The sequence below is a fragment of the Cuculus canorus genome, chromosome 2 (genome assembly GCF_017976375.1).
Source record: "Cuculus canorus isolate bCucCan1 chromosome 2, bCucCan1.pri, whole genome shotgun sequence".
NCBI classification, from domain to species: domain Eukaryota; kingdom Metazoa; phylum Chordata; class Aves; order Cuculiformes; family Cuculidae; genus Cuculus; species Cuculus canorus.
In genome coordinates this window covers 133,513,460-133,534,233 of record NC_071402.1, presented here as the reverse complement: position 1 = coordinate 133,534,233, position 20,774 = coordinate 133,513,460, and the positions used below count along the sequence as shown (strand labels likewise).

The following is a 20,774-nucleotide window of genomic DNA, read 5'->3' as shown; positions in this document are numbered from 1 at the left end:
TTTGAAAAACCTAAACATGTAAGGAATGTAGAGACTTAATATCCCAAGCAAGCAGTTGAATTCTGTATTGTTACATCAAAAAATTTTCACTTTGGGTAGTTGAAAATTATTTTCCCCTTGCATTAAAATATGTGGGTGTCACGATTCAGTCTGTCTAGCAGTGAAATAGGCATGCAGTGAAATGCCTACTTTCTTGTAGTGGATCTATTAAAACATTTACAAGTCCCCAGCTGTCAATATGAACTTTGTAATGTTAGTGTGTGTACCTTTTCTATCACATCCTAACAAGACTTACTTTTTTTTTAGTTCTAAAGAGATCTACTGCTTGTTTTTACGAAGTCTTGAATATAACTTATTGTAAGATAATATCAGACTGCTTTAACATTATTTTAATAGATATACATCTTGACTGGGAGATAAACGTTTCTGTTGAAGAGTCTTTGTACTAGACACAAACCAAGTAGTCATTTGAACCACTGTTGTTTTTCCCCCTTTCAACCGGAACAGTTAATTTGAAATTCTGTTGAAGTTCAATATGGACAGTTTTAGTGAAAGCTTACTCTGAACTTGATAAATAGAACTGGAAAAAAATGGAATTTAAAAAGAATAGTTTTCATTTTGTGTGGGTTTTCAAAGACACGAGAATTTCAACAGCTGATTTTTCACTTCCTTTAAGCACCTATGCTGTATCTGTACATTAGCAATCCCCTACTGGAAGGTCCCTTTTGCTCTAACAGATTACTTGAAAAGGACTTTAGAATAAGACATAATTGAGTATGAGTACTTGCACTTTTTGTGTGCTTTCATCTACCAATTAAAAGATTTTTATTCGAGGGTTTAGCGTGAATTTCTAATGCTTGCTTTACTCTCTTACCTACTGACTAACTTGTTTATTAACAAATGGCTCATGACTGAGCTAGAGCTAGCTCTCATTAACGAGTTTGGCTTGTTCAGCAATAGGAGATTGTTGTGTAGCCTGATTTGTAGAAATATAACCTATTAGCTGGTAAATATTAATGAGTATTTGGATAGGAATGGTGACATGTGACATGTTCCTTCATAGTAACGATCTGCATCTGGGTCTCTTCAAATGAAAAATTGTCAGGATATTCACGTTATTCCAGCGTTGTAAAGAATGAACCAAATTTGCTTATTTCTCATGTTTGTGCCATTAGTAATATTCGACTGCATGTGTATTACAAGTGGTATAGACAATATTTATTTCAAAGGCACTTCTAGATGTAAGAATATTCAGCAAGAGAAAAAATGTATTTTAGAGTTTTTTCCTAACTTCTTGTTTGTTTTGTGGTCTTCGGTCATCTTATAGTTGCTCTGAGACAGCAAACCATCAAGGCTGAAATGCAAGTTTCTGTCTTTAATGACCTTATGTAGGTTTATTACTGTTAAGATGCACTGATCTTTGTGTTTTCTTGTGATTTTTTTTTTTTTTGTGTTGTTTCTTTTTTTAATAAGTTAACTTCAAAGTACATTAAGAAAAGAGTCTTTTGATATATCAACAATATTGTAGGGAACAGTCACTGGAAGAGGAAAGGCTCAAAACTTTCTTAATTTTTTTTGAAATGTGCTCAGCTATGTGCTTTGTGCTCCCCTCCCTGTACCGTCACATGAGAGTACTTGCCGAATGTGAATTAAAAAACATAGTTTGAAATTTGCTGCTGTAGATGTTTACACTTTGTGAAGTAGCAAAATAATTTTAGATAATTTTATCTCAACATTGGAAGTAGGGTTCAAATTGTGTTTATTCCTTGAGGAATTCCTTGACTTTTCTTCTTTAATTTTTTTTTCAGCTGTATCCTCTAAGAAAATGTTTGTATTGTGTAATGAGAACTTCTGCCCGTTTTCAAGTTAGGGAGACAGGGAGAGCATTTGAACTGGTGTACTGAAATCATTGTCACATTTTATAAATCTTAAGTGCACATATGTGCAAGGCTAAGGCTTTGGTGTCTTCAGCAACTGGGTGTTTTAAAGGATGCACATTAGATCTTTCGTGATGACGTGTGTGTTCCTTAGTATGATTGTATATGCTCCAGTCACCTTCATGTTTGGTATTTGTGCATGTGAGAGAAATGCCGTCCCAAATCCTTTCTGGTCGTCTTAGCTCTCCTGTTAAAATGGAATGGTTTGTTAGTGCTTTTTATTCCACCTATCATAGCACGTTATTCCTTTTCTGTATCATCTTCCTAACTGAAATATCTGTATTGCTGCTCAGAATGGAGTTCAGTGACAGTGTATTTACACCAATATAATGGTTGGATCTTCAAGTATGTGCTTTCTTGATACCAATCACTTGACACCATTTTCTTTGCACAGCTAATTCCCAAGCTCTTATTAGTTGCATCAGTCAAGTGCCTAAGAGACAGAGTCTGCTGCTTCTTTGAGATACTTGGTAAAACAGTTGCCATTAAGGCACATGTTTCAGACTCCTTCCTGGCTACACAAATTACATCTGCTTTCCTAGGATTAGCATACTTCATACCAGTCTGCAGCTCATTTTGGTTATGTTTGATGCTCTGATTCTGCCTCTCTGCTGCTTAGGAGGAAGTTGAAGATAAACTTCTAGGAAGCTAGCACAGCCACCTCTTCTTGTGAGTAGTAATGGCTTTATTTGAGATTGAGATGGAAAATAATTGGCAATAAAAAGATAATATCGTAGAAGAAAAAAAGCCGTTGGGATTTCAGTATTAGCTTTAGCAAGTGGTAGATTCGCTGTGGACTCCCTTTGGTGAAGAAATGGAGCATCATTGAGTTTGCAGGATTATTCTGCCTGTGTACTCGGTGGTACTGCCTGCTTAGTGGGGCTGCTCTGAAGCTGGGTTAACTGTGCTAGCAAGCTTCTGTCTCCCATGTCTGTATGATGAATAACAAATGGCAGATTCCTTTTTGTATACCTATCTGTACTTGCACATTTTTTTGTCTGATGGCAGCTACCACTTCATGGAAAGATGGGGTCCTTCAAATTCAGGGCTAAGGACAGATGATCTGAGTAGGCATATCTGTTTTTTCACTCCGTTGTATGTTGGACTTAAGTGATCATTCAGCTTCAGATATATGATCGGATTCTTCAACAAGTTTTCATCTTTTCTCTTTCTCTGCAGTGACCCAAGCAACCTTTTCGTTTTGTTACTGTCAAGAACCTATGTGGCTGAGAGAACCTCAGATTCCAGGGGTCTGTGATTCCTATCAATATCAGAGCTTCAAGGTTTTGGTCAGACTAAAGTCAGCTTATCAGTGTTCTCCCAATTGATGCTGTCAATGTCCAAATTTTACAGTGAGAGGCTATGTTCTCAAAGCTTTCCAAGCTGTTTGTGACAGTAATCAGTCAGCCAGATCTCTGAGGTGGAATTGCACAGATAATCTTTTTTTATATCATGATCTGAAGGAAAGCTCAGAAATCCAGGTTTCATTTAAATTAAAAAAATAGAGTATTTAACTTTTTAACTAGGAGGAAGCACACAGCATCAAGGAGAGACAGCAGAAATTAAAGATATATAAGATAATATAGAGCACTCTCCCTGCTTTCTGATTATTCCTGTAGCCAGCCATATCAGTCTACAGCTGTCTTTCTCTTCTGCTTTTATGTTTTTAAAGGGGAAGATGGAGCTTATTTGCCTGTTCTCCCCACTCCCCAACATTCCGATGTAAGACAAATTTTTGTAGGTATATGTATACTTACCAGGCCGGTTACTTGTTTGTTTTTTCATCTCTCTATGGAGCTAGGCTTCCTAATTCCCATTACTCCTACAAGGAGAGTGGAGAAGTTCTGGACTGATTTTTTTTGACCTTTCATCAAGAGATTGTTCGCCCCATTCTTAAAATCTAGCTTTTCTGTATTAGAAACTTGGTCATAACATGACTCGCTGTGTCTTGATGTATTCTACATGCAGACTCTTCTCAATGTCTGAACTGTTTGCCTGTTGTTGAAAGATCAAAGTATTCAGCCATTTCTGAGTAGCAGTTCTGTGACTATGGGTAATGAGCTGTGGTAAGACTTGATATGAAGCCTTACAGGTGGATCCCTCTTTTGTGAGTGATGCTAGAAACACCACAAAGAAAAGTCCACAGCTTGGAGCAAAGCTTCATCCAAAACTCTTCACCAAGTACTGCCATCTCTGATGCTGTAAAGAGTGATGTGAAGTGATCCTCTATCACAGAGTTGCTTTCTAAGAGCACTAGTCATATATTTAACTACTTGACATTAACCACAGAGTGCATGTACTTTTAAGCTGTTGCTCAGAAAGAGAGGTTACTTTCCAGCTAACAAAATTATTAGGAATATGAATTCCATGTGCATTCACTTCTCCTTACTTGCCCTTCAGATACGTGGGACTTGAGCCCAAAGTTAAAAATCCAGTCTTAAGGAAGTGCCTGTACCTGATATGTAAATTTGTATATAGTCTAGATTTCTGAGACAATGCTTATAGAGGTAAATACTCTTTTTCATGTAGAAATTATCCAAGAAGATTAAATAAGTGGAAGGAATCCCCAAATGAAATTCTTCGGTTTCTTGTTGAGGAGCAGGTCAAATGGGTAGTGGCTTTAGTTGCATTTGGCCTTTTTAAAATATGTAGCTTTTGATTAGCTATCTTTTCAGCAGACAGCAGAAAAGATAATTCTGTCTGCTGGAAGGAATCTGTGATAATACAGCCTGCAGAGAAATGCTATTTAATAAGTCATGAAGAATAATGAGCAATGCATGTTGATTGCCAGTTGTTTGTCAAGGCTCCTTGCTTTTATGACAAATGATCATTAGAAAACTTTGGTTTAGTTTAAGATCAACTAAATTAAACCATAAGCTTCATAGCCCCCAGTTTAAACCGGTTATAGGCCAGAAATTTCTACAAATGGTCCTTCTGACTACTTTTGTTTGTATCACTTATTATAGTGCTTGTTTGTGAACAAGGAAGCTTAGTAGTCAAGCTAAGCTTGCTGCCCTGTTGAGGTTGGTGAATAGGACAGATACTTTGGAGAAAGTATCCGATAAGCAAAAAGAATCTTTAATGCTCATTCGTCAATGGAAGGCAATCCTATGTGCTTATAAAAGCCTCCAAAGGGGACTTAATGTCTGTAATTCACTTCGTATGGGAAGGTTTGAGCAATTTCCCATTCAAAAACTTGTCATCACTTCATTTGAACTTTTATCCAGCAGATTGCCAAACTGAGGCAGCAGCTTCAGCGCAGTAAGCAGAGTAGTCGTCACAGTAAAGAGAAAGAACGTCAGTCACCTCTCCATGGCAACCATATAGCAATCAGTCAGACTCAGGTAAGTAGATAGTTGCTTATATTAGCAGCCTCCTACCGTACCAGGGTTGGGTGAATAGCCTGCTATTTCTTCCTGTCTTTCTTCTGTTTGTTTTCCAATGTAGTACACTTGAAATGCTTAACAACCTGATACCATTGCATTTTCACTGAAATTTATCTGCTAGTCACCATTTAGCAAGAGAAAGTAGTGTTGCAGCAGGATAGCAACTAAAATATATTAAGATGCTATAAAAATGCTGAGCACGGCCAGATAGGACTGCATTTCCAGGAATACATACTTGCCTCCCAGACTAATTTTTGTGATACGTTTTCAAAAGTCTGTGTTCCTCAGCATGGTGTTTGCTTATCAGTTTCACAACCAAATTTCATCTGAGCTAGCTAAAAAATAAAATAAAAAAAATAAAGTGAAAAAAAAAGTGCCAAAATAAGTACCAAGGTACAAAGTGGTCTGGATTGGCAGCCCAATAGTGATCAGCAGCAACACTAACTGGCCTGCTGTGAACAGGCTTGTGATTCACCTTACCAAGTATTCATCAGTAAAAGACAGCAATGCTGTATCACCAGAGATTTGAAGGAAAATCTCATTTCCTTGTCCTGTTTTAAGAATATTTCTGATAGTTTGTTTATTGGTCACTTCCTGGCCAGAGAGGCAATTTCCACGTGACATCAAGGAAAACAATATTGTGATGTTTACCTCTAAAAAGAAAATAATAATATTCCTTCAATTTAAACTCGGCTGAAATCAGTATGATATTTGCCACAGTACCCTGTCCCTGGTAACTCGTGACTAGAGGAACTGTCACATGACAGGATAAGTGTCTCTTTCTTTATGCTTTGTCTAGGATGTACCTGTTGGCTGTTATAATAGTCGAGTATCGTTGTCAATACAGGATCCTGTCTTCTTGCATGAGCATTTGTGGTTGCAGTGCCTACGTTGCAGTACTGTTGTTACAGCATATTTTGAGTGTTTTCTTCGTAATATATGGAAAAAATGCTATCATCACCAGCCTGTTCTTGTTCCAGACACTTTGACTTACTGTGAAACGTCGATCAGTCATAAACTTTAGGATGCAAACTCTCCTGTCTAGATTATGTTGATGACCTTTCTTGTGTTCTTTATCAGTGGGCGCTGTGATGACAATACTTGTCTCTGGCCATTGATCCGTGCATTCGATATCCTCCTCTCTCAGAGGTTAAGCTCAGTCTCCTAGTCTGACATCTGTTTTTTGTTGTCTTATAACTTACCTATTTTTCAAATTGATGTGTGAATTTAGCTGAATCCTGATAGAGCTGATCATTTTAACACTAGCCTGGCTAAGACAATTTTTGTTTTCAGGTCATTTTCATGTTTCACAAAATTGGCAAGCGCCAGGTAACGTTTGTGTGCGCCACTGCCACTCCTGTCCTTCCTTCCTCCCGCTTTGCGGGGCCGGCGGGTGATTTTTTATTAGGATTTTAAACTCCTAGCATGCATTTCTCGGGAGCTGATGTTTTCCTAACGCTTTCAGCTTGGCTTAAAAAATTGTAAAAATTTGCCTGTGCTTTAAGTATATCTATACTTCTCCTATTATAAAGATGCCAACGCACATGACGAACACGTTTGGACAAATCACCTGGCCAAATTACTTGACCATAAACCAGAATCTCAGTAGGGTGCAATGGAGGATGCCCCATGTGGCATCTGTTCTAGACATTACAAACTGCCAGCAAAACTGAAACCCAATTATGAGTTCTAAAGCTCAGGCAAGGTTCAGTCAATGACTTTTTGAACCTTAAGCCACCTGTAGAAAGCAGTTAATCTTGTCTCATTTGACAGTGCAGACATTCAAGTCTTGATGAAATTTCACCTACAATGGATCCTTAGCTTGGACCCCATGTTCCTAACAGGCCACTGTTTGAACTCCTGAAATGTTGGTTCTGTCATTGTATTTACCGACTGCCTTTTTAAATGGGTAGTGTTTTAGAAAGAAGAAATTGAGCCGTTATGGCTGATCCTTAACGTTCTCCTTCTGTTTGGATAAAATCTTGTGGTTAAAACCTAATCTTGTGATGAAGACATACAAGAAATTGCTGTTCTTCCTGAAACTTCTATGCCTCTATACAAAGGATCTCCCTATATTTTGTACAGAAAAGGAGTTTGCTTTCCATCTCAGAGTAAGCCGTTGTAGGTATTTGTGCCACTCTTCATAGTCACAATAGAAACAGTCTCTGACACAGACTGAAATGTACCTAGGACCTGTGTTTTGAAGGAACTTTCTTTAGTACTCGGAGCTCACTTTGTCGTGGCTCATGCAACATTTTTATTTCTCAAGAAGGTGTTCTCTGACAAGGCCAGTGAAGTTTTCAGTGCTGGTACCACTGCAGGAAGCTGTCCTGCAGGCAGTGTGTTTTATGAGAGTCAGAGAATACTTCCACACAAGTGACACGCGCCTTTGGAGCTGGACATCATGCAGGATTCATTTAACAAGAACTCAAAAAGATTTTTACATTTTGTCTTAAGTATCCTGTGGTTCTGTGAACAAGAGCAAAACATGTATTGGAAAGTGAGAACTGTTAATGCCTGTCAGTGTAGGTGCATCTGTGCTGTGTAGCTGCTGCCAAGGTAAAGCATTTAAGGTTGGCTGGGCAAGATGCATGTGCACTGTTAATGGTTCCTGTAGGTAACAGAGCTCCACTCCAACAGGTTTTTCTGAAAACCATACTTGTATTTATTTACATGCTTGCTTCTTAAACTCCAAGTGATTTCTTTTAAGAACTTTGACATAAATTTCTGAAAAGCTGTAAGATAATGAAATTAAAGGTTCAGAATGAATGCTTTGTTTTTCATTCACTAAAGCCAGCCAAAAGAGAATAGAAGTGCATTAAGTGAGTATTTCAGTTGAGTGGTTAAGGTTTAGCCATATTGGGAACTGCCTTTTGGATCTCAGTTAAACCATCAGAATCAGCACCCGATGTGTTCCCCATCTCCCCACGGTGTAATCTGTAACCTATGCATCTGGAAAGTACATATACCTGCCTTCTTACTGGTAAGTGAAATAGTAGAATGTTTTCCTTATAGAGCACTTCTTTGACTTAAATGGAGGTGATTCTAGTGGCCTCTGATGTGTGCAAACTTTTCTTTTTATTTAAGTTTACAAGTAAACATGATTTTCTAGATGGCAAAATTAATATACAGCTTCTTCCTACGTTTAATTTTTTTTGTACTGGTGTCATACTTCTATCTTTATTTGATTTTTCAAATCATTTTGCTCTCTACCTTCTAGGCTTCTATTTCCAGATCAGTCCCTATGCCACTATCAAACATTTCAGTGCCAAAATCAACTGTTTCACGCGTGCCCTGTAATGTAGAAGGAATAAGCCCCGAACTGGAAAAAGTATTCATTAAGGAAAACAGTGGAAAAGAAGAAGTATCCAAGGTAAGATTATAGTAACATTTAGGGTTGTTTTTCCTTCATAGTCTATGAACACATGGGAAACCTTCCTCGTGAGAAACTTTCCTTGTGGCTGAAATTACAAATAATTTTCTTCAAAGAACTGTTTGTTTGAAAATTTTGTTTCAGAGTCTTAAGATGGTGTTTGGTTTTTCATTGTGGTTTTTTTTAGAGAGCTTCTGGCCAAACATACTTTGAGAATGCCCTTTCTGTAGAGAACTTGAAAGATTTTGCGTAAAATGCAAATGCTTGAAAATTTAGGTACTTCAGGCTACAGTAGTAAGTAATTGGAGACCAAGAGATTAATTAATTTGCTCCATTTTGTATTCTTTTTCTTAGACAAGATTTAAGTTTCCTGTGCTGTGCTTTTTGGTTTTAATGCCTTTCTTCCATGAACTGAATGTGAACCATTTTACTTCCATGAAACCACTGTGATCTGTCATGGGAGATCTCCATATGGGAAGTACTGAGAAACAGGCCAGCTTTGCTTCTGTGGGAGAACTGGAACATTGGAATTGGCATTGAGGAGCCCTGGAGTGCTTAAATAAGACTTATAATGTGAGATTCTTGATTTGCAGCAACTGTTTTCAAAATAGCCAATTAAGATTTTCTGCTGTGGGATGAACTACTGTTCTTTCTGATATTCTTCAAGAGATAGGTTCCTTTCTTGTGAATGGTCGTGTAGTAGCAATTTAACATACAAGTCAAGCCATAAAACTTTAAGATTTAAGATTCCAAAACCGGATCTCTGTAGTCCTTCATTTCAGCAGTAAACTTAGCGAACTTTGGAAAAGTCTTGGCTTTTCCAGAGACTTAGTTGCGTGGACAAAGCAATCTTAAGAACGAAATACTATAGTAGTACAATTTTTATGCTGACTTTGCTTTCTAGAGGTTTTCCCTTCCCTTTAGAAGGGAGGGGTGTTGTAACAGAGGAATAAAGAAAAAAACAAACACGCAAACTGAAACAGAAACCCCATATCAATAAACTTTGTTACGCCATCTCCAAAGAGAGTATAAAAAGGTATGTATTACAATGCCACCATTGATGCTGCTGTTGCTAGGACTGTAATCTCCCATGGTTAGAGGACATTTCATTTATTTAGCAAACAGACCATCTTCGTAAACGTCGTCCTTGGGCTTTAACAGCTTATTACTTGGGATACTTCAGTCTAGTAAGTTACTGAATGTACTGGCTCTGATCCAGCCAAACAGTTAAGCACATACTTAAGTGCATTGTTGGATTGGGGCCAGCGGTGCTCAGCAGTTTACACAACCACAGCAGTAGTGAACCCTTCCTCCAAACACCTAGCTGGAGACAGTCTTCAGACGTTAAAGAAAGTTCTAAGTTAGACATTGCCCTTGAAGTCGGGTCCATCTTTGTGGGCAGAGGGTTGTTTCCTGCTATGTAGCTGTTAATTTCTGCTGAGTCTTGTCTAGTGGGATGTGAAGTGGGACTCCTAGCGCTGTCTCTGAGCTTATTAGCTCTCATAGCTTACTTATGGAAGATGATAATAAGAGTGATTTACTCAATTTTACTGCTGGTGAACTTTCTCCTAATAAAACAGTTTAGCAGCTTCTTAGGCTGGGAGAGATAGTTGGGGCAGCTGAGTTAAAGGTCAGGAATGACTGAAAAAAAGATAAACCAAGGAAAGCAAACCTAATAAGTCTCACTGCTGGTTCAATAATTTTCCTTTCAATTTTCTGCCATTCTTTCTTGCTGTAATGTCCTGTATTTTTAGGAAGTATTTTAAAATAGCAATCAAAGGTAGCTGATTGTTTTGGGTGATGTCTGAAGGACAAATTATTCTATAGACTCACTTATAAACTTTGTGTGCATCTGGATTTTCTGCTGGTTTCTCTTAACCTGTTTCTGTGTTTACTTCACAGTTTTTAACATTGTCTGTTCAAGCCCTAATTTTCATATGAATTGATCTATCCAGCTGCATGAAATGCTTTGTGCCGGATTATGAATCTGTATTCATTTGTCGGGAAAGATTTGGGGAATAACATACAACCTATTAAAAACACTGAGAAAGGACTATTACTGTTATTTTAGGTGTAGCTCACTACCTAATGTTTTTTTTCCTCCAAATTTAGATACTTCATTAGTAGCATTCTGGTTTCTTCCATGTCATTTCTGTAACCACATTTGGGCTGTCCTAAGTAAAACAGAATGCATTTTGGTTCTGTTAGCTTTTAAAATTCTAGTCTGGTGTTTTAGATGTTTTTCGTAGTCTCTCATCTCTTCGGTATGAACTTTTGGGGTTTTTTTTTCTTTTAACAAACTGTTTCTTAGTTCATATATTGAAATCAGACTAGGTGATACATAGGACTAAAATAAGCTTTATGTTAAAGTAATGTTATGAATAGTACTTGACTTAATTTTTTAATTTAGCTCCCAGTTAAAATGGGTAACCAGTAACACTTCCCTCCCAGTTTCATACTTCCTTCATACTCCACCACCACCACCTCCACCAAATGTTGATGGCTTTGGAACAGGCTGCCCAGGGAGGTGGTCGAGTCGCCTTCCCTGGAGGTGTTCAAGGAACGGGTGGATGAAGTACTTAGGGACATGGTTTAGGGAGTGTTGGGAACGGTTGGACTCGATGATCCAGTGGGTCCTTTCCAACCTTGTGATTCTGTGATTCTGTAATAAGATGATGGAGTCAGTGTAGGGAGTGGGGGGTAAGAAGTTCCCTCTTACAGAATATATTGTGAAAATAATAGAAAGTGCCCTGTAGCTGGACATGGCCACTCTCTTAGGTCTGCTATTAGGTAAAACACGTATTAGAGAAACAGTCGTTCTCAAGTGTATGGAAGTAATTAGAAATGAACCAATTTTGAGAGACTATCGCACAACATAAGTGAAATGATTAGTGTTTCTTGTCTGATTCACAATGATACTGAAAATAGATAGCAATATGGTTTTATGTACCTGTCAGAAGACTTAATCTTGTAACAAAAGGACTTTTTCTAGTTTGCACAGATGCAGAGGATGCTCACTTAAATCTTTGTATCCTTCATCTGAAAAGTCTGGTTTTTTCCAAGTGCTCCTTCATTACATTCAATATATTACCTTCAATACATTGTGGTTACTTGCACTTGTACCGTATCTAATGCATTGATGAATTAATTGGTACTAGAAGGAAGAAGCACATCTGCCTTTGTGTCTCTCTCTCCAATCTAGAGAACAGTTTTTAAATCAAAAGCAGTGAATGCTTTGCTGTCAAGTAGTTCTCTCCCAAATAGATGTAAAACTTGTGAAGAAGAGATGATTTTTAAGTCTCCCATTGGTATATTATATCATAGCAGTGTTCCTGATGCAACTAAGAAAGAAGTTCTTGGTTTTTTTCTACTGAAAAGATCAATACTGAAAACAATGTGGTGAATTTTAATGGTGTAACAAGAAGAGCTGTTGTCAAATCGAGCATTTCAATACCTTTGCAGGGAGATGAGAGTAGTATGGGGCAATGTCTTAGAACATGCTCTCCCATAGGGGCTGGCAGGTGTTCTGTCAGAACGCATTTGGCATAAGGTTAGTACATGACAGGACACTCTTGCAAAAGAAACCAACCCCCTCAAAAACCCACCAAGCAAGCAAACCCCCCCACCCCCAGTACATAGAATACAGTAATTTCTAGTTCATTTTTGTGCACTGAGTGCTATGAAAACTAACAACAGCAGTACCAAATCAGTTACCCTATTTTTTATGTTCTAAGGTTGTGAGGACTTCAGTTTTTAAAGTAGTTGAGGGATGACTTGTGGAAAGAAACTTCTAAACTATTATTTTTTTGTTGTTGATCAGGTTTAGTACGCAAGGGTTTTAAAAAGTGGAATAGTTCAGTTGGTATTTTCATGAAGTTTTTTGCATTTGTCAAAACTTGGATTCAATATTAAAGTAAAGATACAGAAGCACATCAATCTGAAATACTTGCAGGCATGTTCTGTGCCTTGAAAGTTATTTTACTTTGAAAGAGTAAAATAGATAAAAGTAAAATAGTAAAAGATAGATATTTAGCTTTTTCTGCTTGTGTGTGTATTTAGAGGCAAGACTAAATACATGGATAACTTTTTGTACCTAAAATTTGTATTTGGTGAAGGTTGAAATATTTAGGATATACTTCCTGCCTACATGAGACTGTTGTTCCAACAGGTATGGAAGAACATCTGTGTTATCCTGAAGTCTTTAATTGTGTGATCACTTAGTGCTTCCCCCCACCCGCCCAGAATCTTTGCTTTACCACGTAGAGTGTAGTATTTGCACTTAATGAGCAGCTGCTCAGTGTTTTGTTTTCTCCTCATTAGATATGTGTCCTAATGCTCACTATTAAACCTTGCTTTGAAGTCAGAAATCTGGATTTCTTAGTTTTGATTCTGTATAGTAGGAGAGTGTCTGACATTTTGTTCTTCGCCTGTCGCATCTATGTGAGAAGAAAGATGATATTATCTGCACTTTATGGATGGAGAAAAACAAATCCATCAGGGTTGTATAATGTGATTCTTCAGGTAACTCTGGATACTGCATGCCATTTTAGGAGATTAAAGTGCAACTCCCATAGTATCTTCCTGCATCAGTGAAGGCTGATGTCTTTTGCAGATCAGTTCTATGCAGACTGGGCATCCTGAAAAGATACCATAGAAGAGTGAGGTTGGTTCAGATGAATTCCTGTAATCTCACAGAGTTTTTGTGGAAGAGACAGAAATAAAACCACCATCATTCTGTTTGGCAGTTGTTTTTTTGCTTAGGTTAATTTTGAGGCTGTGTTTTTTTTTCTACAGCTCCAGTCTTGTTTTCTACCTCTCTTCTGTCTGTGTAACAAATGATATAATGCTTCAGGTCTATCTTAGGCATTAAATGAGTCATGGCCTGTTGGGGGTGATGGGAATAGCAACATGTAGTCATGTTGGAACGCATATGCAATGTGAACTGAGCTGTCTGAACAGACCACACAGCTGTGTCCAAACTTCTCAGCAATTGATGTACCAACTGTAGTGTTCTCTTTATAGTGTATTTCTTTGCTCTTAATTGAAATATGAAATGATATTAACTGGAAGGTTCCTAAGTGAGAAAAAAGAAAGGATCTGCTGTGTCTGCCTCTTTGTATAAAATGTGTTGGGTTTCTCAATAGGCTGTTGCTGAACAGGGGAGACAGGACTTGACCAGTAGGTTTCATGTTTTCTTTGCTAGCAAAAGAGCATTGGCTTGAATACTAGGCTGTGGAACAAGCTGTTCCAATTTTTCAATATATGGGGAAGAGGAAAGCAATAAAATAATGTTCAATTGAAGTGAGAAGCAAAAATACATAAATTCTTAGTAGCTAGAACATTTAAGTTACTCTCTATGGCTTGAATACAATCCTCACTGCAGTGAGGTTAGAAATTATATTTAAATCATAGATATTTTTTGCCCCTTCACTTTTAAGCAAAACTATAATTATTTGATTTTTTTGCTGTCTTTACGATAAAGCTAATTTTCCACTGGGAAGGACAAGTAAGTAGAGTGTGCCAATCTACTACTGAGAACATGTCTATGCGGTATATTGCAAAATGGGATGCAAGATCACTGTGCCCAGTGCCAAATAGGCTGATATGAGCAGGCAGTGCTTACTAGCTTTGGTTCAAGACAAAGCTTGTGAACCTTATATAAGCCTGTGCCTCATCTGATTAGTTGCCATTTTGTCAGAAGCCACCTACAGAAGTGAAGGATGGGATTTAGAGATGTGCTACAGAATTATGACTTACTAGCAAAAACTTGAATTGTTTCATTTGTAATTGTAATTCTGTTGGTTGTTATGGCAATGGTATGCCGTTGGATTTGACATTTTCTACTTTTCCTTTTATTCATATGTGATCTCTGTCAGGGTACTTGTTTTTCCTTCATAATAACAGTGACCTTTGCTGAAAATTGTATTAGTAAGTATAATTAGAATTCTGTTTGTTGAGGAGGTTTGCTTTTTTAAACTATCAGAAAAAAACCCAACCAAACATTATATTGTCATGCATTGAAGTGTGTTCTGGTGTTAGCTTTGCATTAAGAGAGTACAGTTGGCTTGGATCATCTTCACATTGTTCCAGCATTTAGCATAAGTACTGTATATTGTGTCAGTTGTATTGCATTATTTTCTTGTGTAAAAGTTGTTCTATCAAAAATGGCTTGTTTGCTGTTCTTAAGGCCTTGCCTCATTACTTCAGGTATGAGTGCTACAGGCTGACATCGGTTGAGGGTTCAATCTTTCCTCTGTAACCAGAAATGCTTGTTTCTCTTGCAGCCTTTGGATATCCCTGATGGTCGAAGGGCCCCATTACCTGCTCACTATCGTAGTAGTAGTACACGAAGCATTGACACTCAGACTCCGTCTGTCCAGGAGCGCAGCAGCAGCTGCAGCAGTCATTCACCATGTGTCTCTCCCTTTTGCCCTCCTGAATCTCAGGATGGGAGTCCTTGCTCAACAGAAGATTTACTCTATGACCGGGATAAAGGTGAGAGTAGAATGGCCTGCCTTTACCTATGGGAGGCATGTCATGTCCTGCTTTTAAGACTACCTTCATTTTACTCATTACATCAGTTTTTGTTTTTGTTTGATTGTTGTGGAGGGATTAAGGATTTATCTTAAAATTGGTTTTGTTTGTTTACATATCTTTTTCCCTCTTGTTTGTGAAACTTCACAAACATCTTCCATAAATACGTCAGAGGAGCACAGCAAACAGTCTTAAATATTTATGAAGATTCTGATGTGAAGAATTCAGACTGTAACATGTTTATGTTTAAAAAAGGTTTCAGGAAGGTTTGTGGTAGATGCTATATTCATCATGGGTGAGTTAATTGCTGATCAAAATGACGACGATGAAGTTTTGGACTGTTTTAAAAGTATTCTGCTTCTGAACTGTTACGTTCCACTCAAAGCTATTTAGTGAGGAGCTCAGATATGAGTTTGAACAACTGGATGGAGAGTAATTATTTGTCTGTGTATGTTGCATAACGACCCCAAATTTCTGAATAATTTGTGTTTGTATGTCAATATCCTGCATTTTTTTCGAAGAGTGTAAAAATGTTTGGTTTTGTAGAGGCAGTCAACTGGAGTTTCAGTAACTAAGAGTTGCTGACAGAACAAGTAGTATGAGAATACAGGCAGCAGTGTAAAAACATGGGGTTTTTGCACGAGTATTTCTTAATGAAATAATTCTTGAGCTTCTGCTCAGCTAGACTTAAGTCTTTTATCAGCTGGAGACATGAACTTTAGTTTGTTGGGATGCAGGGTTTGGCCAAGAGAAGAAAGTTTCACAGAGGAAATAAACTTCTAAGATTTAGCGTAAATTTACTGATGATCTCAAGACAGCAGTATTTTGAAGTTATAAGTAAAGTTAAGCTTTTCTTTCAATATTCTCTGTTTAATAATTGTTGGAGTAACTTGGGAATAAGATTGGAGAAGGCGGGGAACAAAGAATAGCTTTTCTTGGTTTCTGAAAATTATTGCTTTTCCATCTTGAAGTTAAAAGGAAGTGGAACACAAATCCACCTGCCTAAATCCTGAATTGGGGGTGGGTGTGGACATGTGTGTAACTTAACCACATCAAAGTAAAAGTCTTAGCTCAACATGACAGTTGGCCATGCTCCAAAACCAACAGAGATATTAGCTCCCCCCTGCCCCTTCTCTTCCTTATAGTATGTATTTGAATCGTAAGGTGTTGTCAAGACTAAATCATGGTAGAGACATCAACTAAAGTGCTAGCACACAGGAAAATGTCTTGGAATGTATATTTGTTCCTATATGTCCTGATTATAAACATTACATTACAAAGCAAGGAAATGAAAAGAATAATGCCTTTTGCAGTCAGTACTCAATTATCACAGTAATTGGAATTTTCAGTGGCATTTTATTGGCAGTAGCAAGCTAAAACAGTTCTAAATAGCGCATCTAAACTTCTTAGGGCCGTTTAAGTGTTTTTATCACTCGTTTTGGATTTTTGAACAACTAATTGGAGTAAAATTTATTGCTGAACTTTACAATGAGTAGATACTTATTTGTGGATTTTTGGTTTTAAGGCTGGCTTTAATGCTAGATATCAAAATTCTGCTTTAGTACTAGTGTATAGGTGACAGTAATAAACAGACAGCCTTGTAAAGTTAATATAATTGCATTTTAAAATTAGTTTAAGGTACTTTATACTGTGCTTATGAAAGATAAAAGCTTGAACTGCTCTTCACAACTTTGTTCTTTAAGGACGAGAAGTGAGAAAACACGTAGGTATTTTCCAACAGAAAGTAATTTGTTCAGAGGTTGTAAAAGTATGGTCATAAAGACGCCTTGGAACTAGATGATCTTTAAGGTCCCTTCCAACCCTTACTATACTATGATACTATGATAATAAGTTCCCATAGGCCAGTTGTTCTGAGTAAGAAGGTTATCTTCAAAACAGTTAAATTAGAGATAAGAGAGGAATATATGTAGAAACTATATGGGAACAGCAAGTTTCGAGAGGCAGTTTATAAACATCTGTTGTGGATGTTAACTTTTGTAAAACCAAACTCACAAAGTTTTTCGTACCTTCATTTTAAAAGTTTTTGTGATGCTAGAATGAAACTGTTGTGAGTTTGCTGTGAGGCCCATTATGTTTTGAAAAGTGCTTTATATAACCAAATGTAGACATTTTAAACCAAATATATTTTTCTGTTACTTTCCTCAAATTGAGGTTTTATTTTTCTGTCTATAGGAATAAGTTGGCTTTACCATTAAAAAATATAATTATCAGCTTTATGATTGCTCCTGAGTGTGCTGCTGAATAGGAAAGAAAGGTTAGCAGTTCGACTGAGAGACATGAGTAGTGAGAGGAGCCACTGCTCTGTATAGACACAGCACTGCTTTACATTTCTAAAGCATCTTTTATTTCTTGTGCAAAGCTGTGCTTTGGCCTGAGGCCCTCACAGCTGCTCTTTGGACTGTATCAGCTGTTTGTTTTACATTTTTGCTAGAAGCTGCTAGCTCTATTGAATTTTTCAAAAGAAAGTGAAAGCTAAATTTCAGAAAAGGCGGACTATACTGATCTGAATGGAGCTGTGAAACTATATGGCACTGACTGGAGCAGAGAGGGAAGGGTGGAGAGAAGGTATTTTAATGGCACCTGGCGTGATTTTGTTTTCAAGTATTAGCCTATTGCTGCATTAAACCTAGGTCTGTTTTATGACACTGTGGTCCTTGAGACTATAATTCAGAGTGCTACACATCATACGTAGCAGCTGTGACAGGTAAAGTTCAAAGGCATCCTAAGGTATAAGTAGATTAAATTTGTTTTTTCGTACAAAAATAGGTAGTGTAACCTGTTTTAAACGGATTTTGATTTAGGTGCTTTTGGTAGCGTTGTGTATTCTCACTGTTGCTAGCAGGCTGCTGTTACAAGCAACCTGTTCATGAAGAACTGAAGATACTTTTTAACTTCTGGGCATCTGATTCATAGTTTTTAAAATGAAAATTTTATGGGAAATCTTTTGATAGTTAAGAAACAAAGGTACTTTTGAACCTATGAAAACAAATCCGAAGGCTAACTGGCAAAGTTTCTTGTTTACTTCAAGTTTTGTCACTCAAAAAATTGTTTTGCAGATTCATTTTTAGTTTGCCTCTTTTGTTGCTGTAATATTTTCCAGCTAAATTTTGTGATGTTAAGTCTTCTAGTTAAAATAGCATTTCTAGTGTTCAATTACAATCGTCAACATTTTCTAGATAACAGAATAGAGCCATTTTGAATATTTATGTTTAGCAATTCTGTATAATAAGGCTCCATATTGTCTGCTGTGTGTTTATGGTAACAAAACACACTTTAAAGGTTACATCTGTTAATCTTCAATCATTGTCATCTTAATGAAATGTGGTCAAAATTGTTTGAAATACACCAGCAGAGCACACCCTGCTGGTGGAAGCCTGGGAGATGCAAATGTACTTTTTTGACATGAAGGTTGGTGGATTGCAGCCTCTGAGAAAGTAAAATCAACAAGTGTGAATAGCTCAGTTTGAGAATATGCACTTGCAGTGTCATTAAGGATTAATAATGTGACAGTTTAGCACTTAAGAGCTTGGAGGATACACAAATGGAGACCGACTTAAGCTGTAAATTCCACCTCTTGCCACTTCAACTCATGGCCTGTTTTCTCAGTACCCTTCTGTTCTCACACTGCTGCTATACGTGTGGATCCAACACCAAGTTTCTACGTGTGAGCCTCCTAATAACCACACGTTTTTCAAATACTGGTGTGGGGTGTGTTACTAAGCTTTGAAAGTGAGGAAGGTAAAGAGAGAAACAGAATGGTTAAATTATAGAATTTTTTTTTTCACTTGTTTAACAGCTGTCTTGTGTAGAAAGCTTCAGCCAGACAGGGCTAAATAAACCAAAAACTTGATTGAAAACTGAACTGGCTAGACAAGACTCTAAATCTTCCAAGAACTGACTTAGCTCTGAATTCAGTTTGATTCTTTCCTTGGATGTACTTCCACAGTTTTCCACTATTTGGTGGAATGAACAGTAGCACATTTTGTCTCAGACTTCAAATAGAAACTTGGATCTTCAATTTTAAATATTAGAATGAGGAAGCAAACTGTCTGAGTTCTGTTAATGATTTCTGTGTTTGGAATGAGCAGTGTGGGCCAACAGTGGAAAGATGCCAACAGGACCATCATGCTCTCAGCTTGGCAAATGTCTGTATTGTCTCTAAGCTCTTTCTGCCTTCATACAGTTAACACCTAAAATTCTGTAAAGAGAAGTTCTGTGTTCACTTGACAGCAGGAAAGAGACAAATAATCGATACACTACTGAGGTTCACTTCGACTGTTTTTTTGTCTCATCTTTCATAGTAAATCTCAAAAGGGAAGTGTGACATTTGAGTAGATTTGTGACTTGTAAGAGGAAGCAGAGATGTTTCAAAACGTCTAATGATTAGCCTTTGTATTTGAGTCATGGTTATACAAATGTTTATGTAGTTACTGTTTGCAGGTTGTTAAAGACAATCTTGTATGCTTCACTGAATCTAGATCGTAGTGCTTGAAGCTTTGGGTGGTTTTCCACCGTTGCTGAAAAGGTACACGTGAAGAGCAGCAGAATAAACAAAGGTGTCCGAGCTAAAAACAGAAAGCTACCCCACTTTGGCAGAAAGAGTCAAAAGGAGCTGAAACAAGAGCGGCTATTTCTGTCCAAATAAGATGTGTTTGCAAGTTGGGGGATCCTCTTTAACCTTGTTATTTCATTTTCTTAATTGTAAGCCCAAGCAGAGAATAGGGAGACACTAATACTAGCCCTAGATACGTGTTGCTCGGTGAAAAAGTAGAAGTCACTGCAAAAAGCTGATTTTCTGTGGGTAATTATTTTTTACCTACTTTATTTACTTAATACTTTAAATATGGTGTTAAGGTGAGTGTTTAAAATGCCCCCTTTCATAGTCTTTTTCAAATCTTTGTGCTTCTGCCATTACCAAAGGTGAGCCTTTTCTCTTAGGTTTTCAAGAAGTACAAAAAAAATCTGCCTGTTGCCTGTGTCTTTATACCTGTAGTTCTAAGTGCATCTAGTTAAAATATATACAGACAGCTAGGCTTACAAAGAATGCCTATATCATATAGGTAGTAGCAATGAGGTAATTGAATTGTGGACATGTTATTTTGAATACTAAAAGAATTTCACAGTTGTGAAGCAAGTAAGGTAGGACATTGTAAATGATGAGTTATCGGTACCTGTGTTACAAACATGCTTTGTTTCTTTGCAACTTCTGAACTATTCATGAGACTAATGAGGTCAATATTTCAGTGAAGAACATATTATGTTTTAAAATAAGATACTTACTGTATATACACATTTTCAGTACCTGTGTTTATACAGTGAGAAGGCATGATATCATTACCACTCATAATTCTTCTTCATGTATTATGCATATTACCTTCTTCATTTATGTTTTTTGAAATACGTAATAAAGAGTGTGTTTGTTTCCAGGATCACAGCTCTGCTTTGTTCCAATTGCAGTGTTCTGGATAAAAATATCCTCCTGTTATATGTTGTTATGTGATAGATTACTGCCACACGGAAGCT

The 20,774-nt window shown here is 37.3% G+C and overlaps 1 protein-coding gene across 6 annotated transcripts in view; it reads left to right on the top strand.

The window, feature by feature from the left end:
- GLCCI1 (glucocorticoid induced 1) overlaps positions 1-20,774 on the top strand; it is a 53,980-nt gene that overhangs the window by 30,547 nt on the left and 2,659 nt on the right. For 4 of the 6 annotated variants that reach the window (XR_008448766.1, XM_054059933.1, XM_054059937.1 and 1 more), the window contains exons 4-6: positions 5,165-5,281; positions 8,544-8,696; positions 14,981-15,191. Coding sequence is in view for 5 of the 6 variants with exons in the window: in XM_054059933.1 (XP_053915908.1) it covers positions 5,165-5,281; positions 8,544-8,696; positions 14,981-15,191 (481 nt within the window). In the remaining variant the exon portion in view is untranslated. The remainder of the gene's footprint in view (positions 1-5,164; positions 5,282-8,543; positions 8,697-14,980; positions 15,192-20,774) is intronic. The other 2 variants (XM_054059934.1, XM_054059938.1) reach the window with 1 other exon arrangement.